At 37.1% G+C, this 26,292-nt stretch overlaps 1 protein-coding gene across 2 annotated transcripts in view; it reads left to right on the top strand.

The window, feature by feature from the left end:
- LOC145767026 (macrophage mannose receptor 1-like) overlaps positions 1 to 24,664 on the top strand; it is a 41,166-nt gene extending 16,502 nt beyond the window's left edge. Inside the window, exons 11-32 of one of the 2 annotated variants that reach the window (XM_082578755.1) lie at positions 25 to 231; positions 480 to 527; positions 844 to 979; positions 1,881 to 2,086; positions 2,372 to 2,538; positions 2,978 to 3,213; positions 4,431 to 4,592; positions 4,846 to 4,950; positions 7,362 to 7,496; positions 9,679 to 9,764; positions 10,708 to 10,801; positions 11,128 to 11,271; positions 11,363 to 11,453; positions 11,766 to 11,927; positions 12,247 to 12,408; positions 15,234 to 15,430; positions 15,892 to 16,092; positions 16,799 to 17,015; positions 17,396 to 17,586; positions 18,035 to 18,152; positions 23,017 to 23,131; positions 24,153 to 24,664. In XM_082578755.1, coding sequence (XP_082434881.1) covers positions 25 to 231; positions 480 to 527; positions 844 to 979; positions 1,881 to 2,086; positions 2,372 to 2,538; positions 2,978 to 3,213; positions 4,431 to 4,592; positions 4,846 to 4,950; positions 7,362 to 7,496; positions 9,679 to 9,764; positions 10,708 to 10,801; positions 11,128 to 11,271; positions 11,363 to 11,453; positions 11,766 to 11,927; positions 12,247 to 12,408; positions 15,234 to 15,430; positions 15,892 to 16,092; positions 16,799 to 17,015; positions 17,396 to 17,586; positions 18,035 to 18,152; positions 23,017 to 23,131; positions 24,153 to 24,394 — 3,422 coding nt within the window. In that variant the 3' untranslated portion in view covers positions 24,395 to 24,664. Of the gene's footprint in view, positions 1 to 24; positions 232 to 479; positions 528 to 843; positions 980 to 1,880; positions 2,087 to 2,371; positions 2,539 to 2,977; positions 3,214 to 4,430; positions 4,593 to 4,845; positions 4,951 to 7,361; positions 7,497 to 9,678; positions 9,765 to 10,707; positions 10,802 to 11,127; positions 11,272 to 11,362; positions 11,454 to 11,765; positions 11,928 to 12,246; positions 12,409 to 15,233; positions 15,431 to 15,891; positions 16,093 to 16,798; positions 17,016 to 17,395; positions 17,587 to 18,034; positions 18,153 to 22,995; positions 23,132 to 24,152 lie in introns of both variants that reach the window. The other variant, XM_082578754.1, reaches the window with a different exon arrangement.
- The last annotated feature ends 1,628 nt before the right edge of the window (positions 24,665 to 26,292 follow it).

Raw genomic sequence — 26,292 nt, 5'->3', positions numbered from 1 at the left:
TACAACTTTTTTGTCTAACGATAGGAACTTCTGATTGTGTGCAAATGAGACTGTCTGATGGAAGATGGAACGATGTTGATTGCAATTTAAAGTGGCAGTATCTTTGTATGAAAGTACCAACCGAATCAATGAAAGCAGCTGAAAGTATCGCCGATGGAACCTGTTTCGACAGACAAAGTCACGGCTCTCATGATCACCCAAAAAGCGATGTTACACTTCAACCTGGAATGAGTACGTACTGTAAAGTGGTTGCATTTTCAGTTGTTCGTTGCCTATTAAAATTAATTTTATGCAAGTGGCTTTGCTTTGCCTTGCTACGCTTTGCACCCAAAGGTTGCACAAGCTAGCAGGTGTTTTAAACAAATCAGTGCTTGTTGACTTTTACTGAGATATGTTGTTGTTGAATTTATTTTTATATATGCAAATCAACGAATGCAAATAGACTCCGTTACTCAATGCAATTTACATTTATCTCACAGCTGGTGCAGTCATGCCTGTAGATACGACGCCACTGGTTCCAACTGCAGGTGAGAAGCGAAAATCAATTTCACCCAACCAGAAAAACGGCCATTTTTTACGTTGATTCAACTTTTGTAAACGTTGAATCAACATGAACAAGGACTGACTTGCTGGCTGGATGAAGATCAATATTACTTGTCGTATTTTTATGACTGCTTGCAAGTTGTTTTAAATGTGCACCGCTGCACAATTAAGTGAGAGTATTAAGGTATAGCCTATTTACCTCCGGACTGAAAACTGTGTTTTCAAAGCTTAGTTTTGGCTGTGCCACATACCCGCAAAACTAATGTCAGCTGACAAAGCAGATTTTATTTGGCATTACAGGTTGTCCTGATGGCTGGGTTGGATTCAGTGCGTCTTGTTATAGGTTTGAGCATGATGTGACAAACTGGACTGTGGCGTATCATATCTGCAGCTCACGCTACGGAAATACAAGCAAAATTATCATACCAAGCAATAGGTGAGAAAACAGAATGTATGTAAAAATCCATACGGAAAATATCAATACAGAAAATATGCTTACGAAAATATCCCGACTGAAAAATAACTTTATTTTCCGAAAAAAGGAAGATTTTCTAAGTGGATATTTTCCTCATGGATATTTTCCGAATGGGTATTTTCCAGTTGGGATATTTTTCCTATGAATTTTTACCGATTAATGAGAAACTATTCATCCTCTGCTTCATTGCCATTCCTGCACTAGATTATACTATGGAAAAAATTATAGTTTACCACATAATTTTAGGAAATGTTTTCATGATTTCTAGTTAACAATAGCCTAAGATAATTGGTTTGCTTGATAGTAACCATGCCTGTGGTTTTGCATCTACGAAAGCTTTTGAAAAAGTAGGCCTACTGTAGGCTACGTAGGTGTCTCTATGTATTTTTAGTGTTTCATGAGTAGTCCACTAAATGTTCAATTTAGAGCACAAAACGACACCTATTCAAGTCTAATTGCATATACCGAGGCTACATCTAGGCTATGCGCCCTTTCCTCTCTATTATTACGTTTCTTAAATTAGACTCATATCACTCCGTCGTAAAAACAGAGCTTCAAACTTTTACTCAAACAACTTTTATCACATGCTTTTTGTAAAAATTGAAGATGATTTTAAACACTAAATTCGAGACCTCTGATTAATGAAACCTTTACGTTTTGCCGCATCTGTGAAGCAGCACATTTATCTGTATTAAACTAGTAAAAAAATGACATAGGTTTTAAACTTTTCTTGCTTGTTTACAATTGTCAGGTAGGAGATACTTGGCAAAATCAGAATGCTTTTATGAAAGCAAAACAACTTTTTGCTTACATTGCTTTGTCATTATTCTGCGATGACTGTAACAATATACTCTTGTTTCAGATATGAACAGGCTTTCTTATCCAGCGTTGCAGCCAAATTTGATTCAAGTGTTAGTTTTCATTTAAACGTCCTTGCCATCACTACTTCCTTTGGGAGCTGGCACTTTTTCGATACAGATCTTGTAATGCACAACAGATCAGTGAGAATAACTTATACGAATTGGGATAGACTTCAACCGAATACTCTAAACGTAGCCAACGACAGTAGTAAGTTTCAAGTTAAATTGTTTTTTTATTGCTTTTTTTTATAAAAATAGGTTAGCCTACTAGTAGCCTACAATGTGAAGTCTATCGCCATTTTTTTAATTTCTCATTAGCCTACTGTATAAACTACAGCCACGGAACTTGGCACAATTTTCTCCAGCATTATTTTACGTTATTGCATTTTGAGATCAAATGTAGGCTATATCTATCTTCAACGCCATCTGTTGATTCACTATCTCTTTCATTGCTCTGATGAGGAAGATTTACAACTCTAAACATGACTTGCAGTTGGGATGTGCGTTTCTATGGCTGCCGGCAACAAAGCAGGGTTATGGAAAGTTGGTAACTGCAGAGATATGAGGCGAGTTGCATGCTCTTTACCAAGAGAAGGAGTTACTCTTCCCCCTCCTCCTCCAACAACTCCTGTTCCTCCGGGCTGTCCTGATGGATGGAAGGTTTACTTATTCAAACTACATTTCAGTGTCGTACGACGACTACTTTTTGTAGATGTTTAATGTTTTCAGCTACTTCGAACACGTAGGCCTTGTTGGTTGCATGATGGCTTTGTTATTAGACCTAACCTCAATCAAATTGTTTATTGAAAAAATATATATAAAAAGCCATTGGGCCAACTACACACCAAATAAACGTTTAGAGTTTGTTGAAAAAAACAAAACAAAAACACCCAAAAAAATTGTCACTTGCCGCTGATAAATTTTAAACCTAGCCCAAACGTTATAATATAATCCTGACTGGAAATAAGACAAGCTCAAACACATTGGTGTGATATAGAAATTGGCGGCAAATTCATACAAGATAAAGTTAATACTTTTCCTTAAAAACTCGTAAAAAGCTGCTTTTTTCGCAAAATAATCATCTGTTTACTTTTTTCAGGCGTTGAATTCAAAATGTTACAAGGCTTATGTTCAAATTTTCCGAAAGCAGCGCAAAACGTGGTCAGAGGCTCGGAGAAGTTGTCAATTGTTGGGAGGTCCAGCCAACGAAGGACATGCTGATCTCATTTCAGTGCACAGTGAAACTCAACTTAGCCTATTAAAAACCTCTGTGTTGCCTTATTGGGTGCCAGGAGGAATTTGGCTTGGCCTAAGCGATCGAAATGCCGAAGACACGTGAGAATTACAAATATATACGTGCATCGAATTGTCACAAAAATTGCGACGCTTTACTTGATCTTCCTTTAAGCTGTTTACTTTAACGTTAAAACTGTATGAACACAACTCTGATAAAAACTCCTAACCATTAAGGCCTGTTATGATTATGGTTAGGTTTATATTATTATTTGCCTACTTCCTTTTTGGGATTCAGAACATTTAGTCTGAACTTACATTTTTTTCCGGTTTAACCTAATTCTAAATTGATTCGAAGAAACATTGCGACCTTTTATGCATTTCATTCGTAGTTTACCTTTATTTAGCATTTTTCAATGCCATTAGGATTTAAATATTAAACTTATTAACAGTTATAAGTCTTTTGATGGTTTTCATGCCTTCCACATTCTCTTCAATGTTCACACATTAAATAGCATTTTTTTCGTTCAGTGACGCAATGGTTGACATTCCTAACGAAGTGAAGGAATGGTTGTCATAATGTCAGCCCGATAGCTCAATCGACTCTCGGGGTGTGCGCTTGAGCAACTCCTTTTAAAGACTGCTTTTTATTCAGCGGCACCTAATGGATAAAATAATTCCCCGGCAACAGCACAACAATCAGAAAACTTTACTCTGTCAATCTTGGTAACCGGCCCTGCGTCAAAAGCCTCTACAAGTTTGCGAAACTACCAGGAATAATCCATCAAAGCTTTGTAAGTCCGAGGATAAATATTCAAAACCAATCAAACAAACTGTTGTTTGGGGTCGAGCTATTCACGTTCAGTGTTGTTTGTAGTTTTAATAAAATTAAATTTGTTATTTCTCACTCATTGTAGGTAAACAATTTTAGATATATTGGTTGTTTGGTTTTGAATCTTTATACTCTGATTGACAAAGCCTTGATACCAGGAATACCTGGTAGTTTCGCATACTTGTAGAGGCTTTTGACGCAGAGCCGGTTAACGAGATTGACAAAGTGAAGTTTCCGATTGTTGAAGTGTTGTTGCCGGGGAATTGTTTCATTCACTAGGTGCCGCTGAATGGAGAGCAGTCCTGAAATGCGTTGCTTAAGCGCACACCCCGAGAGTCGAACCAGCGCCGCGTGATCTTGAGCCGGGCGCGTAACCACTGAGCTAACCGGGCGGACATATTGGTTCATAATAGGAGGTTGAGAGATCCAAATAGAGTGATCTATACCCTACATTTTTTTAATCAATCTAACATTTTAATATAAATAGATGGAAATGGTCTGATGGTTCTCCCTTGGACTATATATCTTGGGGAAACGGCGAACCGAATAATAGTGGAGATAATGAGCACTGTGTGGAGTATTCCAGTCGAGGAAAAACGTGGAATGATTTGAATTGTAATCGTCTTAGGAATTGGATTTGTCAAATCGAGTATGTTTCTGTGATAGCAGTACGAAAATATTGAAGTTTGAAATATGTTCGTTCTGCCTACTTCACTAAAGAATATTTTCAGATCGTCGCGTTTCTCCGAACTGTTTTGTCTAATCTTTATCAATTTTTAGCCGAGTTCTTTATAAATCATCTTTGTTTCAACTGCCATTTTCACTTGTTAGCCTATGTTTGTTTCAATACCATTTTTGAAAAATGCTAAAATTGAGTAATTAATTATTACTAATTTTTCCAGTCCTGGTTCGACAATCTATGATCCTATCAATATGACCACACCAATCCCTGCTACTTGCGGTGACCCTGCTTGGAATTATTTCAATGGAAGCTGTTACTATTTCAGGTAGTCTATGATTTCTTCAATTCTGTTTCGCATTGAAATTTAAGGTAAGCTTAAATGACCAAAGCTCTTAATAGGTCATAAACGCAAAACGATTGCAACAAACGCAATTCGGTTAGCCTACAACAATACTCAATGATCTATTATATAACACATAACTTTTCGTTTAAAAGTTGATTTCTGTAAAAAAAAAAAATACTCAAATAGTGAGCTACCGGTAGCCTACAACAGTAGGCTTATAGCCAGGGCAGTGTCAACCGCCCCCCATGCCTCACGGCTGTTTGGGGGCCCACTCATTTTGGTCTGTTTGATGTTTTTGACTGTTTAAAAAAAAAAAAAAGCTGCTACAAAATTCGATAATCTTTAGCTTAAATCATGCAAGACCGTATTTATTGCTTTCCTATCCCCGTCTCAAGCCCGCAACCAGGGGGGGGGGGTGCATTGGGGGCATTTTCCCCCCCCCAAAATTTTTTAAAATTTTTTTAAGCGTTCTATGCAGTATGAAATGTACTAATGTACTACACACGTACAGTCATACTGTAGACTTAGAGTGTAGACTATCGAAACCGAAAGTAGGCTACGCTGGTTGGAAGCCATGCTAACGCTTTTGTTCGATAAATTAGGCTTGCATCTTCGTTATCTGTTTCGTTAGCGTATACACAATGTCAGCATCCATCATCACCATAAAAAGCGTTTAAAAACAACTAAATAACTTGAGATCAAAAGCAGCTGCGATAGCGTGGTGAATAAGCTACTCAGTTGGGCTTAGGCATTTGTAAATCTGATTTTAAATGAGTAAGCAGTTATGAATCACAGGGCACAGCACTGGTGTGTTTATTTTAATGTTTGTTCTTTGATAAAAATTAAATGCCCCCTCCGAAAATATTTGCTGGTTGCGGGCCTGCCCCGTCTGGAGGCCAGTCTCCGCCTTGGGGCGCAAGCATAGTTATTTCGTGCATCGTTTTTCGACTTATAGTTTTACAAACAACATTCAATGTGCAAGTTTTTCCATTTTAGTAAACTTTTCTTGCTCGCTTTGCTCGCTCAACCACATTTTACTCATCTAACCAGCGATGTTGGGCATTCGTATTTTCAAAAGTCGATTAAGGGAATAAAAAGCTTTTGTGCTCCACAAAAATCTAACAAGCAATAATGTAATATTCCAAAGTAAACACTGCTCACTCAAATACCTTGGTTAATTAACGATTAAATTGATAAATTTCAGTGTTAATGGAGATAGGCTATAAAGTGAAGTGTAGGTGACGATGAAAATACTAGGCCTACAGGTGAAGGTGGGGGCACCTCAGACAGATTTTTGAAGTTCTATCCTGTAGAAATCATGAAACAGGATGAAACAGCTTTAAAGTTTTCAAGAAATTTATCATTGAAATAGTTCTGTGGTTCTAAATGATTTTTTGTTAAATGGTAAGCTATCATCAATTTTAAACCAAACTTTCTACGCAAACCAATTTCAATTTGGTTATATAGGCTACAAAACGACCTATGGTTACTATACAAAGTCTGCATCTTAATAAAACAAAAATAGTATTGGGCCAAAAATGCTTAAAAATTGACCCAAACAAGATTACAGGCTACCAGTCAAAGTTTAGCGGGCTATACGCCCCTCCCCCCTACGTCCCATACTCCCTTTCATGTTTTACTGCTTCGGACATAAATTTTTGCATTGTCTATAAGATTTTGCTTTGTTAAAACTCTGGTTTTTCCCAACTTCTTTCCAGATCCGCTACTGCCTTAATATTGGTATAGGCCTATTTACATTTTTTTTTAAAAAAAATCTAAGAGTTGTTTACTCTTTACTGAAATGATGAATGTAAATTTTTTTCCTAAATTGAAAGAGTTTACATCTATAACCTAACGTTTTCTTGTCGTATTTTTAAGAGCTATTACTAAACTTAGGGCGCACTAGTGCATTTCTGGGGGAGGAGAGGGGAAAGATGGTGCTCACATGGCCCTACCTATAGGCTACCTCTGCAAAAGAAAAACAATGTCAAGACCTTGAAATGGCGCAAAAATGAGTGAATCAAAATGTTCGTTTTGCACTATTTGGTAAACACCAACTCAAATCAGTTCTTTGTTCATTTAGGACTACTTGTAAAAAGTTACTAATTAGCTTACCGAGAAGAGAGGCTTTGAATATGCAAGAAGGTTGGATTGCATCATGGCAAGGTTATTGCCTGGGCATCTTTAACAGCTTCAACTAGATCAACTGTTCGTGAGCATGTGACATGGGTTTTTGGCAGGACAATTGTATGCCTGAAAGTGGACACGAAGATTGGCTTCTTTGCTTTCCCGTTTAGTTAATACCAGATCAGCCTGAATTTACTTTCCACAGTGCGAAAGATGAGTAACTTGAATAATTTTATAACTAAAGTGATTTCACATTTTTCACTCAGCACTCGAACACGGAAGTCTTATTTTGAAGCTCAAAAAGACTGTGAATCTCGTGGCGCGAACTTAGTTTCCATAAGCAACCAAGACGAACAAGACTACTTACACGTTGCAGTTCAACGGCGTTCTTTGCCTGAATGGTGAGTGTTTCATACAAAACTAGCCTACGATATTATGCCGTAGCCTACAGTAGCAGAAATGAAAGTCATTTATTTTATTTAGGGTATTAAAGGGACCTTCTCAGTTTTGAATTGATGAATTTCCTTTCTGGAGGCCTACATGTCTCACAACAATCACACATTCTCTAGTCTGTTGCAAAGACAAAACACAATATTTTTTTTATCATTTAGGCTACCACATCTTCTTTTAACTCATTTTATGTTCTGATTTTTTTAATACGGTATGTAAAATATCAAATGTGACAACAAAGCTTTAGGCTACAGACAATATAAACGAACTGTCATTCCTTCTCTGCACTCTTCATTGAGGGGACGGATTCAGTGTAATTGTAAGCTCAGTTCAGTTCAGTTGTTTTATTTCTGACCATCGTATTAAAAACAATACACGTCAACATAGCAAAGGTCGAGAAAAAGGTAGAAGCGACAAAACGCGAACGTTTAAACGTGTTTGTGACCGAAGTAAGTTATTGAATTGAAAAAAATTTGGCACGGTCGCAACACCTTCAGAAAATTTTAAGATAAAGGGAAAATAAAAAAATAAAATGTTACAAACCAAAAAAACAAAACAAATAAACAACATATATTTAGGCTATAGCTTTATTAGCCCACATAGCTTTAGCTGATATAGGCTATTTAAGAATTGTATGGACAGTTGCTATGAAGATTAGCCATGGTGCGTTATCAAGAGTGCTGATAGTCGTGAGGGGAACACGTCTTGATGCGTTTAGCTCATAACAGAGAAGAGCAAGGCAGCCAAAGAAAACCCCACAAAGAAATCCTACCACAGGCAAAGTCATTTCAAGCGCAACGCACCAGGCCTTGCACGACTCACAAAATAGATAGGCTATAACTCGACGACATGAAAACAATGACAAAAACAAATAAAACAAACTAGCAAAAACAACATCATCATCTTGCGGAAATTCAATTATACCCAGGGAAGTTATATCTTGAAGATATCAAGCGTGCTTTGATAAAAAAGTTGCGTTGATAAAGCGATAATTTTAGACTCCAGTCAGCTAAACCCGTCACCTCCACACCAATCCAACGTTAGCAAACGTTGAATTAGGCCCATAGCATCTTTTCACATATAAACTAGGTGGGCAATTGCCCACCTAGTCCCTTTGTTTTCCCCCTAGTCCTTTCTTTGCCCCCCTAGTTTGAAACTAGGTGGGCAATTTTTAAGACTTAATTTTTGTTTAAGTTAGATCCAAGTTTTATCCAAGTTACAGAATGAACAGCTAAATGGAACGCTTCAGCATAGCCTACATTTAGAATTTATGAGCCTACCTTTGACCTTACTTATCCTTAATGTTCCATTCAAGCAGATTAATGATCAATTTGTGTTGTGAGTACCTCAAATTTTGTGTGAGATTCTAAATGTCTGAGTTATTGAAGTTTGTTTCCTGATTTTCATCAAAATAAAATACCAGCCTGCTCTTTAGAATCATCTAATTCTGCAAAGATTCAACTCATTGTAATATCTTAGCAGTTGTGTTTCATATAGACTACTATCACAGTTGTTTCTTTTTACTTTAGTGCAAGAGACCTCTGCAACTAAATGTTGTTGGATTAAATTTTATTACATTATTATTTATAAAATATTGTGGGCAGGGATGAATATAGGAATCAATTATGGGTTTCAAAAGTTTAGTCTAGGTATAATATGCCTTTTTACCAACAATTTGCCTGAGAAATCTACATATTACATGCCCTGTTTTCCATCATTTACTCGCGAAAAATGCCCTTTTTAACATAACTCTCGTGTTAAAAGTGCCCTTTTATGAAAATTTTCCCACCTAGTCCCAATTTGTGAAAAGATGCTTTGATTAGGTCTAATGCAAAAATGACAGGTAGCCTATCGTTAGCTGGGATGTAGTAGTGGCATGTCACAGGAATATGATAAATTTGGGTTACCGTATGTTATACACGTTAAACCATAATAAAAGTTAAAAAAATCCAAAAGTTAATAAAATCCAAAAAATTCCTACTCGTCTGCGGCTTCATATGACTGCGCGGCAAATAGTCTGCTCTGTACAATTTTGAGAGTGATGTAGGCGGCATCTGTGATAGATACTGTACAAGGTTGTAGGAGACACACATCATTATCCTTTCTGAAACATGTTTGCAACCAACTGCACAGGTGGATTGGGTTGGACATGAAAAACAAAGAGGAAGAATTTCGTTGGACTGATGGCACTCTGTACAACTTCAGATCTTGGGCTAAAAGTAAGTTTATGAAAACAACATTTCCGCTTTGTAATGTTTTGATTTGATTTGTATTGTAGTCAGGTTTTAAACGCAAAAAAATCGAATAGATCGATCCCCGAGCATATTCTGAATCAAAGTATTGTTGTTTTCAAAAAAAGATACTGGTTTATGACTCTCTGCAAAACTGTGCTAATCTTAGGCCTATAGCCTATAGGCCTAGTAAGTGAAAAAACATTATTAATTTGTCATTTTAGTGGGGTCAAGATTGTAATCAAGCTGATGTGCCACGGGGGCAGTTAATTGACCGAATGACATAAAAATATACATTCAGTGGCTTACATATTAATTACTACATATATAATATTAATACATTAAGTGGCTTAGGCTACATGTTAAAATATAAAATTGAGTTTCAAAATTAAAAACAAACTGTGATTTTTACAAGATGTCTAAGAATTTAGGCGGTCTTCGAGTTCGCCCCCTATCCCCCTCTTTCCCGGATTTTCTACGGCTCTGCATAAGTACTAGAACGTAAACTAGTAGAAAAATCACGTTACCAGCACTGTAAAAATGATGGTTTGGTCACATGAAGCAAAAAGTCTCTCACAAGTCAGCAGTTGTGAAATGAGCAAATGGCAGTTGAGCAAGTGACAACTGAGCTAGCAACATTTCAGCAATGGCTAAAGTTGACAAAGAAATTGAGCTTGCAACATTTCAGCAAGCAGCTGAAGTTGGCCAATAATGAAACTCAGTAAGGCAAAATTTGGCATGTCACAAGTCAACAAATTCAGTTTAGCAAGCAATGACAAAGCAAGTCCGCTGCTTGGTGAAAATCTAGTTTGCTGATTGGACAGTAGCTGAAGTTTACTTGCTGAGTTAAAGCACTTGCTGAGTTGGGGCATGCTGGGTGGAGACTGACGACCATTTGTAAACGCTTGCTACTTTTACCGCTATTTCACAGACGAACCTAACTATGCCAACAAGCAGGAAGGCTGCGCGGAGATGTACATGGATTCTGGTTTTTGGAATGACATGAATTGCGGAAAAGTACTCAGGTAAGTGTAACGTGTAAATAAAACATTAAACCCTAAATAGATCATCATTATTTTTACATGTTTCTTGCAGTACATTGTGACTGGCTTGTTGTAGTTAATGTTATTTGAAGTTTATTTTTTGTCCTAATTACAATAAATGCAAAATAATGAAGAAACTGTGAAGAAAATCAATAGCAAAAATGATCCGTATCATGTCAAGGTCCGTATCAGTTTAGATGCATGTTGATTTCTATATATTTAAAATACACATGTTAGCAATTGCCAGTTAGGTTTTAACGTCTTTTTCCCTCGTTGAAGTTACCGCGGCGTCTATGTACATTGTACAGTTACATCTGCAAACGGTCAAACGACACTCAAGCCCCTGGAACTACGACAAAACCCATCTACAATCCTACAGGATTTTGTCCAGGAGATTGGTTGGAATACAGAGGATACTGCATGAAAATCATGGGCACCAACGTCACAGAAAGGTATAAGAAAGTTTTGTAATCTAAAATAACATTTTCTTCTATTTTTAACTTGTTTCGATTTTCGCTTGATTGGTTTCGTGTTACTTACCAGATTGAATTGGACAGACGCAAGAGATGAATGCATGGCCACTGGAGGAAATCTTCTTTCTATCGCGAATGCTCAGCAGCAGGCATTCTTGACCGTATGTTGCAAGAAAAACTTCTTTAAATAGCCTACCTGTTGTTTTTTCAGAGTAGCTATAGAGTGACTAGAGTAGCTTATATTCTAATAATATAACTTAAGGTTTTATGAGATATCGAATTGGGGTAAAAAAAAACACCTTTACATCGCCTAATCTAAATTAATCAATATTGAAATATAGCTTACATCTAAGAACAGTAGCCTACTGAACAATACAAAAATTACTTTTGAAATATGAAAAAACCAAAGTGTGGTAAAAAAAAATATAAATAAAGTTCTTTTTGTATTAATTTTCAAACCTTGGTTTGGACAGAGCCATTTATCTACCTTGCAAAACATTGGTCCGATGTGGATTGGACTGAATGATTTGAATGGTGAAGGGAGGTTTTTCTGGAGAGACGGAACGGAATATAGATATTCAAATTGGAACCATGGCGAACCTAATAGCCCTGGGTACAGAAGCAAAGGTGCTCTGGTGAGTCTCCAAACATGCTAAAAGATAACAAAGTAGGTCTATTTCTTGTTGTGGGTTGAGTTCGTTCTAGAAATGTACACATCGAAAGTGAATCGTAGATGTGATTCTCATAACTTATGGACTCTCACACTTGTGATAACGCTTGTTGGTGTAAATGTATGCGTTTGCGTTATACAATGAATAACGAAATTATTTTTGCTCAGTAAAGAGGTAAGGCAGTAAAGTGTATCAGCTCAAATCTAGCGTGCCATAAAAACAACGCATAAATGTCCAGCAGATTTCTTGCATTACATGGGTTAAGCGACCTTTGCATTTCCAGGATGACTGCGTCAATGTTGTCAATGAAAAATGGAGTGTTGGAAAATGGGCTGATGAAAGATGTAACAAAAACATGTCGTACATTTGTGAAATGCATAAGTCGGTCTCTGCTGACCGCTTGTGTGCCGACCACCCGGATAGTAATTGGCCAACTCAATGTCAGGTAGATCTTTGTGGATCAAACAGATAAAAGCAATTTATTTTAGACATGAGATGAAAGATAGAATTGCTGTCTGTGGCGTAGCGTAACTATTTTTTGGGTGTTCACTTGTTAATAAACTTTAAGCCAGGGATTTCTAAAAGTAGGCTACGGGATGCAGAAATACCTGCTCAGAGTGGTAACGACTAGAACATCACACAACTAAGGCGAAAGAGAAAATTGAAAAAAGAAAACTAATCGGGAAATAGTTAAAACATCGTACTCTCGAGTTTTTTGGCGCTAAAAGTAACTACTTTCAAGTTTCAATGCTTTCATTTTCGCAAACCATCATAGAGTAGTGTGCGTTGGTAACGCCTAGAACATCACATAACTAAGGCGAAAGAGAAAATTGAATTGAGTCCTGTCTTTGTCATGAGTTACTAAGGGGGGTGGGGAGACTTGTATAGTGTATACCTGGGACTGGGATACAAGTCCCCCTCACCCTCCTTGGTAACTCATGACAAAGACAGGACTCAATTTAAATTTCTCTTTCGCCTTAGTTATGTGATGTTCTAGGTTTTTCCGTGTGCGTTATGCAATAGTGTTGTCAAATGTTTTTAGTTAAAATGCTGGTCTTCGGTATAGCTCAAGAATAAACAAAGTTTTCCAATTAAATCTAGCCCAAGATATTTACAAGCTTTAAAATATTAATCCAATACCGTCTTTTATTAACCGATCAACCAGTTGTAAGCCTGGGTACAATGAAAATAAGTTTTGGTGTCAATAACTTTTTGCCACAGTTTGGCCTGTAGAAATTACAGCATAAAATAAAGTAACAAATTTAATAAAACAATTCACTAATGTAAAAAAAATAATTTGAAACTTAATTTTATGATAAGTTGATTACTTGGCGTGACAGTTGCTCATTTAGTAAATTTGTATTGTCAGGTTGAAGCCTAATTGCTTTGAACAGCATTAATTTCCAAAACACTGTTACATAAATGAATTACATTTGTTGCATTTTTTTTGCATTTACTTTTGAACTGACCAAGAACAGAATTTTTTGCTGAAAAGGCATCTGACAACATTATTTCATAGCGCACCTTACTGTGAGCAAGTGCTTTCGCATCTCGTACTTCTAACAATTGCTGCTTTAAGCATATAGGCCTTATTGTCTACTTGCATTTATGAACAAAAAAAGCATTGGAGCTGACTCGGTTGAACCGCGCCCAGAGCTTGTTTAAATACAAACAAACTAAAGTTTGCTGAAAAAAGTAAACACCAAAAAGTCGGTCACGCTACGCCACTGGTCACTGTCTAACTAAAAAAAATTGTGAGTCCAACTAAGATGGCATAAGGTGAGGTAACGTATCAAAACTAAGCTCATGTCACGTATATCCATTCACCACTTTTCGTACCTGAAGGAAGGTGTAGAGCAGTGACGATCGGTGAGGGAAAGCAAGGAAAGCAGTGCTTACCTGAGCGAAAACTATGCAAAATATAATGACTGAATTCTAGGTTTAACTTCTTATTATTTTTATCAAGTCTATTTTAACTTGAAAATTACTGTGTTCGTGACTAGAATTACTCGTAACTCTTGTGAGTAGTCTAAGTCCTCACCAAACCGCATTTCTTGCCTATAAATGCCAATTAACACAAACGCTTTTGTCAGAAACCATCACCGAAGCTCCAGGGAAATCAACTTTCAAAAGTGCTTACCCTACATTGAAAAACGCCTTCGTTTTATCCAATCCTCAATCGTTTTGCAAAACGACACCAGCTGCTTAGCCAATCAGATGTGTTATCTGGTGTTATGGTTAAAATTGCTTTCCCAGTGACGTCAATGCGTATCTCATAGTGGCTGCTTTTGGTTTCAGGCGAAAGGAATACAGCCTCTACGCATGAGTGATTTTCGGGCTTGTAACTATAGGCTACTGAGTACGCTGAAAATAAAGCTGGTTCTCTTACCAAAAAAAAACATAGATTCTACAATAAAACATGCAATTCCAAAGGGTACATTAACCAACCAGTACTGAAACAGCACAAGTGTTTTTTTAATTCTTTGGGTCAATAGACTGACATCACAAGTTCAGAGCAAACATACTTGTGTTCTTCAAGAATGGACTAGCTTAATTTAGCCTATAGGCTAATTATTTGCTCTTTACTAGTGCACCAGTCCAATGCATGTCGTAAATGCTTACAGATGACATTGACAATAAGTTTTTGTGCTCAGTCTAAAAAAGCAGCCAACATTCTAGACTAGTCCCAGTTTGATTGATTGATTGAATCTTTATCCTCGGACTGGGAAAGTCCGAAGATTTTGTTTTGGAAATGCTCTCAGAGCGCACCAAATTGGAAGTGTTTTTCAAAATTTTCTGGGGGAGGCCCCCCAGACCCCCCGCTGGAAGTGTTGCCTTCGGCAACACGCCTTCGGGCTTCGCCCGACGGTTACGCCCCTCGTGCCTACTACCTTGCTGCAACATATTTCCAAGTTGCTTTCCCAATGGTTTAAGCCACCGAACGTCACTGGTGTAGAGATACCATAAATCGTCTGATATCTACTCTCTTTACGTCCGTGTATACGTATTTCGAAGTGTTCAAAGCCGCTTGAAGTTTTTTTACTTGTTTGTTAATCTTACGTTGATATATTCTTTCGTGTGAACAAAGTAAAAAATGTGTTGAACTTTTTAACGTTGCATAGTTGTGTATGCTTGAGGTACAACAAAGTGAACTTATGATCAAAGCTCTATACTTAGAGTTTGGGAACAAACTGTAATATTTATCTTGTGTAATATAATGTATAACATAATATTACGTTCTATAACTAGTATTATATTTATCTTATTTAGGAAATAGTACGAGATAAGTCTTGCAGAAGGGTTCGACACAGACTAAAAAAAGCTTGCATGAAAAGTTGTGGTTATTGTTCGCGTTTTGTAAAGCCACCAAAGAAAGTTGACCCAAGTAACGGATTATGTAAGTCAGGATGGAGATACTGGAACAAGGATTGTTGGATGCTGACAAAAGAGTCTTTCACTTGGGAAGCGTGAGTCTTTCAGCATTTGTTTGAAAATGTAGGCCTACGTATAGTAGCCTATATGTTGGATACTTTTCAAAGGAAATGATTCACCACACAACTTTATGACCTAGAGTATTTTATAATCGTTTTGCTTTCATGTGGTCTATCTCTTGCCGACTTGATTGAAAATAAATATTCTCCAGCCAACTATTTTGAGAGCAGAATCTCTAGGGATGTATAAAGCAGTTGCTTTTTTCTTGTTGAATACACTATAAAGCCCTTTATAACCCTTTAGTCATAACGCCCTTTCGATCAGAATGTCTCTGGATTTATATCACAGTCCCTTGTTTTCCTGCTTCATACATTACCATACCCTTTATGACCCTTTACCCTCTGCAGAGTACCTTTTTTTTAGCTAGCGTGACGTTGTGTCTTTAAAAGTTAATTGTTTAAGATAAAGACAAAAAAGTTGAATGTTTTACTCACAGTGCCAAAGATATGTGCGAGTCAAAGAAATCTACATTAGCTACGCTAAGCGATGAATTTTCCGAAGCCTGGGCATTCAGCATGCTGTCGGACCCAACTGAAAACCCCGATACTGCGACACCTGGGGGTGTTAGGGCTTGGATAGGGCTAAAGCGAAAGAAACAAGATGAAGGCAGTTACACATATTCTTGGATTAGTAAATGGTAATTTTACTTGATTTTTTACTAGGCCTATTGGTATCAATAAGATTTTTTGTTTTAACTGCTTTAAAACCGTGGTCCAGTTTTTGACATACCTATGCTAATTTGGTCAAGTCTAAACTCTTTGCAATGTTAGCCAACGCTAAATTTTAACGCAATGTATTTAATTAAAATAACCTGCTTAGCCTTATAACTCGACTCCTCCTTTGCGGTAAAAAATCTTGTCACAAACATCACTTAATGTAAAGTAACGTTGCCTAAATTTTTTTAGTTTATAGCTTTTTCTTACCCAAGTTTTAATATGAAAGCCTGTTGGTTTTAATGTATTTTCCTTCATTTTATTATTGAGAAATCATTTATCTTCTTTTAAAACTTAGTTAGATTACCTGGGTTTTCCAGGAAAATTGAAATGAAACAGCCAATGCATCTTCATATTAATGAGACATTTAAACTAGTTTTTGAGAAAATTCTAAATAATGTAGCCCACAACAACTAGGCTACATTACAGTCGTTGACGAAATTGCTTAACTATAGGCTAATGCACTGTCAGTCTGTCACATTCACATAGCACCCTTTTCAAAAGTTTGCAGCCTATTCTTTATTGTAAAAGTAAACGTTTATTTGAATGTCAACTAAGTAGCTGCCACTCTCAAAAATTTAACTGTAGCCTACTTTTTGTTGAATCTGCAAAGTAACATCTGTTCATCAGGCCAACACTCTTCACCAAGTGGGGGCCGGGGCAACCGAGCACCAATATGGGAAGTTTGTATGATTGTGTTTCAATGGATGGAACAACATCATCATATCGGAGACGGAACGGCGGTTACTGGTTTAATGCTAAATGCAATGAAACTCTTCCTGCTTTATGTCAACAAACAAAGAAAATGCCACCAAAGAATCTGACCACGTATCCCGGCAAATGCCCGGTAAGTAAAAGGGTTTGAAACAAAAACGTTTTGTTGCACCCCATTGTAGCTTACCGGCCGTACAATTAAAATGTAAACAAAATCATTTGCACATGACTATACGTTTAACTTTTCACGTAACATTTGTCGCACTGCTATTGCTTATACAATATAAATGTAACAGACCTTCAGTATTGAAGTTTTTTCCAATAGCCAAAAGTTTGAGATAAATGATGAAAAAACTACTTTTTGTTGGTTGTAAGTTGTTTACTTGTTTTAAGTGTAAACTCACATGCATGGGCCTGTTTTATGTTCTTTCAGTATCATCATTTTTGAACAAACTAGTATACATTGTAGTGTATTGATTAAAAGCTCATTTGGCGTTGTGAATATGAACGCAGAGCAATTGGAAAGCATACAAAGACAATTGTTACTACTTTGCCTCTGGCGTGCAAACGTCCTCTTGGTACAAGGCTGACTATGAATGCAGGAAAATGGGAGCAAACGTTGTCAGCATTCATTCTCAAGATGAAACAAGATTCGTTATGACAAATGCAGGCTCAAGCCGCCGCACCTATCAACGTCCAAATATGTAAGTTTGCATTTCCAGTTCCAGGTCACCTGCTGTTGTGGGTTGTGCCATTGTGAAAAAAAAAAATATTGCAAATACAGGAACTACAGTATAAGGAAGACAAGCTACAAAATCGATATCACAAAAGCGTATAATTAACATTGGCGCTGGTTTAGCTCTCGGGGTGTGCGCTTGACCAACGCATTTTACGACTGCTTTCCATCCAGCGGCACCTGGTGGATGAAATAATTGCCCGGCAACAGCATTTCAATAATCGGAAACTTCCCTCTGCCAATTTCGGAAACCGGCCCTGCGTCAAAAGCCTCTGCAAGTATGCAAAACTACCAGGAATAACCTATCAAAGGCTTTGTCAGTCCGAAGATAAAAATTAAAAATAAACCAACCATTTCATGTTTTTTTACATCTGTAGAGCTGGTATGACTGAAGCATTTCTATTTGTTTATCACAGTTGGATCGGTATGTATCGTGAACTATCCGATGACTCTTTCATTTGGTCAGATGGAACAGATGTTGATTTTTATAACTGGGCACCAAATGAACCATCGAAAGGCAATGGTTATCACAAGGTACATAACTGCAGACGTCACTGTTTCGACTTTAAAGTATCATCAGTGCAGTAAACGTACACTAGACTTGAACGTCTTATTACTACATAACATAAGCGTGGTAATTTTTTTATCTGTGGTACGCAAGGAACTACATTTGGATACTTTCACCCACCTTGCCAGAGTACTCAAACTCCCGAAGCGGCGAGCTATACGCAATGCGCATAGTTTCATGGTGCAACAGCAAGGTGTCTTGCTAGCAGAGTGCTCAATTGGCGAACTGAGAGCATTACATAACTGCATTTAATTCGCTCTGCTTGGTTTTTACCTGGCATCGAGCACTTTTTATAGTATTAATAGTATTTATTGTTTATATGTATTGTCCTTATATATTTAGAGGAAATTCTAAAACGAGTAAACCAGCTTTTAATGTTGAACTTCTCCGTAAATACACATAGGTCTCTAAGACTCTTGAGCCAACAATTAGTGAAGCAAGCAAATTAGTTTCAAATTAGAAGCAAATTAGTTTCAGAAGATGAATATCTTTATTACCTAAACAAGACAAGTCGTAAATCTTGCTCTGTTCATAGCTCCAGGCTTGGTGAATCTTTTCTCTTCCGGTGGAGATTCTCCCAAAAACAAAATTGTGATTGTGATGAGTACTTTGTAATCATGTCCACCCCGATAGCTCAATTGGTTAGCGCGTGACTTCGTGAACGAAGAAGCTTTAACATCAAGCAGCGTTTCAGGACTGCTCTCCATTCAGTGGCACCTAATGGATGGAATAATTCTCCGGAAATAACACTTCAACAAAAGGAAACTTCACTTTGTCAATCTCGGTAACCGGCCCTGCGTCAAAAAGCTTCTACAAGTATGCGAAACTGCCAAGAATAACCTATCAAGGCTTTGTCAGTCCGAGGATAAAGATTCTAAACCAAAACCAAACCATCTCTCGAATGTTTGATGTCTAGCTCCTCCTTCGCATAGGATAGAATCATCTGCTGAGATTGATTATCCAATTCAGTGATGATAATTCTGCCCTGGATCCCAGAAATGTAGTCATGATGCTCAATTTTAGGTCAGAACTGCTTAAATCTTTTAAATAGTTGTACCGTATTTCTCTGGATGATGCTCTGCCAAAATAATGAAAACACTTTCTCAAGTAGCCTACAGTATAATCCCATGAATATGGTGGCGGCATGCCAGATACAGAGCAATAGAGCATCATGGTCAAACTTCGCTTTGAGAAGTACAGAAGCTTCTTTTAATCGCCCAGTGTTAGCTGCTGCTGAGTCAAAGCTGAAGGCCTTAATGCTTTCCATGATATTCCACTTACCGGTCTGGATAGTGGCATCAAACCCAGTTTGTCCTGTTCAAAATGAAAGTTCAACTACTGCTAGTTTACTAGTTTATTAGTTTACTCATTTAGATAGGTTTTGTATCGAAAACAAAACATGTGATAAACACTCTTGACTTGATTTTGCATATAATGTTTTACATAGACGACGTAGTTAGCTTACTCAACCCAGTGAACCACGTGTGTTGAGGGTTAGGGTGGATCGATTTAGGGGGTGTAAAACTTAAATGAGGGAACATTCAGTCGCGTACGCAGGATTTCTAACTGGGAGAGGGGAGTGTTCAATATAATTTAACTTTTTTTTTATGAAGAGTAGCCTAGCCTAATGCTACTTCACAGTATAGTCTGACCAAAGTTTAAAGTAGCCGAGTCTATCTGTTGGTGAAATATAAACTCTCAATGTCTTTGCGTATGTCATTATACTTTTGAATAGATTTATGAGATACGTCATGGCCACCTAAAGATACGGCCTGATTTGTCACATTTTGCATAAGTTTTCAGGTTTTTCTAACTTTGGGCGAACTTTTAAATAAATTTTTCTAAAAATTAGATTTTTACGCTTTTATTATTCTTTTCCCCAGATGATACAATAAATTTTAACATCTTCACATGTTGAAAAACAAAGAAAATTTGATTTTGAAGATTTTAGTCAGACTGTTAATTTTCAATAACAGTCTGATTTTGCGTTTTTCAACTTACTTTTTCTCATTTGCTACTGTTTTCCCAAGGCAACAAAACAGTTTTATGTCATTAGGAAACCGCAAAAAGTATGAGCATCTTAAAAAATGTCAGTCAAGCACCAGCAGTAGCTGTAATCAAAATCTGCGAAATGTGACAAATCAGGCCGCATCTCCAGGTGGCCATGGATACGTAAATATAAAAAGCATGATATTAGGCCTAAAAAACGAAGTAAAAACTGTAGGCTAATAGTTCGATTAACAGGCAATGTCCTTAGATTAAAACATAAATCCGAACTCTCTATGAATCTTTAAATATCGAATACAATTTATTACGGTACCGTACTTTAAACAAAAACTATTGCACTCTGAACATACACATTACACAGCATAATGAAAAAGAAAGCCTACCCTACAGGGCTGTGTGAGCACTATCTCGTTCCTCCTCCCTCCAAAATTCACTAGTGGGCCTCCACTGTGTAGTAAAAGCACCTAAAAAAATTTCAAACCGTAGGTTGTGAATTCGAATCAAAAACATCAGACTGACTCCACAACCTGTTGGGATTCCATTTTTGACTATACAACAATGCAAAGGGCTATGGAGTTTAAAATAAATAAATTATTTTACAGGGCCGTTTTCAGAGAATAATTTGGCAATGTAAAAGGTCGTCGTTAAAACATTTAACATGTAATTGCATCACTCTTGAAATAACAAAAAACTTTTTTAGAGGATAATTTGGCAATGTAAAAGGTCGTCGTTAAAACATTTAGGCTAACTGTAATTGCATCACTCTTGAAATAAAAAAAAAACTAAAAATGAGGAAAAAGAATAAAGCAGTGTTTGTCTTGAAAAATAAAATAAGACACTGTGTTGAATGCAAAACAGCCTACTTTAACAAGGTAGCCTTCCCCCTCCCTTCCTAAAAAGTTTTTGAATTAAAAGAATCATCTCGAATGCAAAAGTATAGCCTACGCAAAATAATCTCTGTCAACACTTTTGAATGCCATTATTGCACATTTTCGTCGTTTCACAAGCATTTAATTTTGGACAAGTTTTATGCTACCAACCGTTGAAACACATTTTCCAAGAAACCGAGAGCGTTCTTCCTGGCTACCAGCACAAGGCTGCATGAGCACTCCCTAACACGGTAGGCTATCTATCGCAGTCAATTCTTCCTACAATCGGCTGTCGAGAAACATATAGATTTACTGGTTTCGCTGATTTAAAATTTAGTCATTCCAAATGAAAGTCAGCAATACAAAACCAATGGATGCATCCTATGCTATAAAGTTCGAGTTTTTGTAGCAGTATTGTTACATTTTTTATTTAAAATGAACGAAAAACGCTGGACCATCTATTTATGAATATGGGTGGGCCCAGTGGCGTACGCAGGATTTTCTCAAGGGCTAGGGCATTAACAGTAACGTAGCTAGAATTTTTGAAAGTGGGGGGTTTGACGACCGGCGGGCGAAGCCCGACGGCGTTTTCGCCTAAGACGACACCCAGCGGCGGGGATCTGGGGGGCCTCCCCCAGAAAATTTTGAAAAATTACTTTGAATTTGGTGCATTCTGAGAGCATTTTCAACAAAAATGTGGGTATAAATATTCCTGTAAAATGGTGCTGTCAGGTGGCATAGCAAAAGAATAAGATCATGTTTTCTTCGGCATTTTTCGGAAATAAAGCTAATAAGTCTCTATGTTTTCTTGTTGCTAATTCCTGGCTGAGATGTTTGAATGTTTGATAATGGCAAAACTCGCTCTTTTTATGCAGTTTTGTTTAAAATTAGGCAAGTTTTTTTAGACTGAAAGCATCCTTCCCAAGCATAAGGAGACTGAAAGCATCATTCTCTATATCGTGACGTCACACGCGTGCCAAAGGGGGAGTTGTAACCCCCAAACCCCCCATTGGCAACGCCACTGGCCATTGATATCCCAGACGTCTTCATGATATCCCAGTATGGTTTTAGTTTAGAATTTATCCATTTTTTTTTTTATTATAATAGGCTTACAGCACACTATGCTACATTGGCATACCTGGGGTGGGGTAGGTGGATTGGGCCATGTATTTCGTATTGGCTTAGTCTATAGAACAACATTGTTAATTGCTTTGACAGTGCAATCCCAAACATATTAAATGCCTTAATCTACGTCGTTAACTACTAAAACATTTTTAATGGCGGAGGGGGGGTCATGGCCCAATGCCCCCCTGCGTACGCTAGTGGGTGGGCCCCTAAACAGAAATGTGAGCCCACTAACTGAGATTTTGAAAGCGGTAAGTAGAACCTTGCGTAATTTAAGCTATTGAATATCGAGCTTCTGTAGCAATATGTACAACATTTTTTTTATTTAAAATAGCCAAAAATACATTAAAAAATCTGAAATGAGTGGGCCCCTAAACAGCTGTAGCCCCCCTTCTGGGGATACGAGGGGAGGTTAATACGGCCCTACTACCCAAGTACACTCTTGAACAATAACATGTTCGTACTACACAATTACAACAACTCTAAAAAATCAACAGTTTTGAGGGGGAGCGATGGCCCAAAGGCTCCTTTCTTGCGTACGCCACTGCTCATGAAAAATAAAAGTAGCCTACAGCGTCACACAAAAGACGTAGTTTTTCATAGGTGGGTAGAACTTTCTCTGTTACAAATTTAGGGTTTTGGAAACTTATTAAAGTGCTTTTTTGACGAACTAAATAAGGCGTTTTTGGTAACATAACCAGTTCGCAACCTGTTGTGTTGTAAAAACTGAATATTATCTTTAAAAATCTTTAATTTTTGTCCCATGTGAATCTTTACAAGAAAATATTTCAGCAATAAATATTTTCAGAAATATTATGTCCATACACAGGAGTTATGTACAGAGTTAACAGTACCCAGTGGGCAGTGGAACGACAACAGCTGCAGCAGGATGGGAATCACCGTTTGCAAAATGCCAAAGATGCTTCCACAAATAAATCCTCCCAGTAAGTAAAGTGTCTAAGACTCTAAGTGAACGTTATCCTGTAGCGCAGCGTGACCTTTCTTTTTGGTGTTTATTTTTTTTAGCAAACTTTAGTCTACTTGTACTTAAAAATGGATGTGGCTCAACCTACACCTCCACTGTTTGTTGTTTTGTTATTTTAAATGCAATTTGACTATATGCTAAGTTTTCTGACAAAGTAAACACCCAAAAAAAGGATCAAGCTGCGTCACTGATCATAGCACGCAGACTAACGTAGCCTATCACGTTTGTTCTTTAATTTGTAAAAAAAAAGAAAGGCCAACAATGCAGCTGAGAGTTGTCTCGTGCAGCATTGAAGCTTGAAAAAGCCCTTTTGAGGTTAATCGGCTTCAACTTTTGCTTTGTATTGTACGAAAAAATTATTTTGCTTTTTTTGAGATGTTGCCTATTTGACCAACTTCTCTTTAAAATGCCACTGATTTTGCAATTCACTTCTTTCATCTAACTTACCTGGTAATGTAAGTCTTGATAATATTGTTGGTGACTTCACAAAGGTTGATTTACAAGTTTGCAACTGTTTGAAATTCAAAACACTGGTCTGTTGACTAAATTACCAAACTTTGCATTTTAATATTTTTTCTGCTATCGTAACAAACTGTCAGAAAGTTTCATTATTTTTTAACTGAAAGTTTGAATCATGGGTTTTGATCAGGGACGTAGCCACGGGAGCTTGGGGGAGCAATCGCCCTCCCAAAATTTTATTTTGCTTTTTAAAAAAATGGGTTCTTAATGCCATTACAACGTCTTAATGTTGTTACTTACATGTTAAATAACGTTTCATAAATATTTGGTTGCATTCAGTTGCTCTATTTTTAAACAAACTCTTCATATCAAATATTAAAAAATGTTGGACCCCAACAGTTGCTTTTGCCCCCTATTTTTTTTCTAGCCACGTTACTCGTTTTGGTGTAAATTTTAATGGTTATGCTTGCAACAGAAAATTAACTAAACATTGAAGCTCCTTGTCTTTTTGTCCTTTGCAGCCGCACAAGTTAGTGCCTCCAGTGATGTGGGAATAGCTGTCGGTTTATCCGTAGTCATTGTGATCTTGGTGGTGGCGATGATAGTGATGGTGGTCTACAGAAACCATTCCACAAAGAGCAAGTATTCTCTTCATCTTCCATCCGTGTCTTTCCGAGATTTTTTTGCTTTTCCTTCAAAAAGGATGTCTTCCGCAGATGATAATAGAGGCTTGATGGATGCCCAGGAAGACGGATACCACTAAAATATTATCACAATCTTAGCTTCAAAATATCTAGAAATCAAGAAAATACTGTGCAGACATCTCAAATAAGACTAAACCTGTGATACTGCGATCTGCAATCTTATTTCGTATAACATTTTATTGGTCACTGATGGCCCGCATCTTCATATTTCAGACTGAGAAACTTGCTTTGAGGCTTGTTTCAACTTTAAGTGTTTGTGCGCCTTGAATTACGCATTGTTCGGATTTTTTTTAAATTTACGACAATTGAATACACTTTTATTGCGTAGGCTTCTGTTTGGTGTAACAATGATTTTCATAAATTTGCTTAAGAAATAGTTACTTTCAGTCATATTAGTTCAATACGCTGGTCTGTTTCTTAAACGTCAATTTGTGATAGATCACTTAATCTACCGAGACTCGATTCACGACTGGATCACTCATATATCATAACTATGTGCAATGCTAAATCTACGCCGCAAGTATTTACACTAAATTAGTGTCTGTGAGATCGTATCAGTAGTCTACCTACTCACTTTATGACTATAAGCCCAAACACAAGGTATTTAAATAATTATTATGTCAAGCTGTTACGTGTGGGCCTAAAACACCCCTATGGGATTATGTGCAATAATGTTTTAATTTAACAATGTGTGCTATTATTGAACATTTTACCAAAAGTGAACATTAAATTAATCCAGTGGTTCCCTAGGCTTACGGCACCATTCAGAAAATAAAAATATTTTGTGGCACCCCGTGGCAGACCAAAAATCTTTCATCTCGAATGAAGCAAGTTGTTGAAACAAACCTTAATCGTTTCTTATCAAAGACTGTAAAAAATGGTATGCATAGCTTCTCTGCTTGACTTTCAGCTGTAATGCAGTGTGGAGAAAAGTAGACAAGTTCGCTTGTACTTGTCCTTGAGAAAGGCAATTCCAATTAATAACATCTTCATAAATCAAGATAATAATAGTTACACTTCAATTATACGTAATAATTGAATGCCACTTTGAAATGACATTTTGATAAAAAAGAAGAAGTAGGGTTTACGTATTTTAAAGTCAATGGGAAACTTAAATAAACTGACCTCAGCAGGCAAAATGGGCAAAAATCTCTCCATGTACAACATTCACCTGCTCAACTACAACCGATCATTTGTTAGCTACAAACATTGACATCACAAAATCAAGCAATATTGGGTGCCACACTAAGAATTCGTGACCACAAAAAATTACACGACAAAAATTTGCAAAATAATTGTGCATGAAAATTTTTATCAGCAACATTAATCCTAGTTAAGAAGGTAGCGATCTTTCTGGCGTCAGCACTAAATGACTGACAAAAGCAACGGTTGAGAACGATATGGTATAAGTTAGTGGTGCGATACTGATGAGCCCAGCCTCATGGGTAAAACACGTGTCTATCGCTGAATTCATACTACACTCGACTGCCGAGAAATAAACATTACTCCTAGTTAATATTTAGAAGACAGATAAAAGATGAATAGGAGAAATAGCTCCAGAGTATTGTAGCCCTAGGCTATTGTACTATAGGCTAAATGGCACCCTGGTTGAAAACCACTGGATTAGACTAAGTATTTTTGTCTTTAAATTCTTGGGATTGGATTTAACATTAAAACATTAGCCTACTTTTAATTGATGTCGAGTTTATGTTGTTTCTTGCAAACTTAATAGCGGATCAATGAGTGGTAAATTGCTTGGTTTCTGATTATACAACCGGGCTAGTTTCTATGCTGAGCTAGATGTTGTGAAAAAACTTTCACCTTTACCCAGGGTGTAATAATTTGGAAGAGCGTGGGGAAAAGTGGGGTTAAGAGGAACGCGTGGCAAAGCGAAATATTGAAATTTCTCACAAACCTAAAACGATATCTATCACATTTGAGGTCATCACATCACAAG

Source organism: Aplidium turbinatum, chromosome 3, assembly GCF_918807975.1.
Source record: "Aplidium turbinatum chromosome 3, kaAplTurb1.1, whole genome shotgun sequence".
Classification (NCBI taxonomy): domain Eukaryota; kingdom Metazoa; phylum Chordata; class Ascidiacea; order Aplousobranchia; family Polyclinidae; genus Aplidium; species Aplidium turbinatum.
This window is presented reverse-complemented; position numbering and strand designations above follow the sequence as displayed.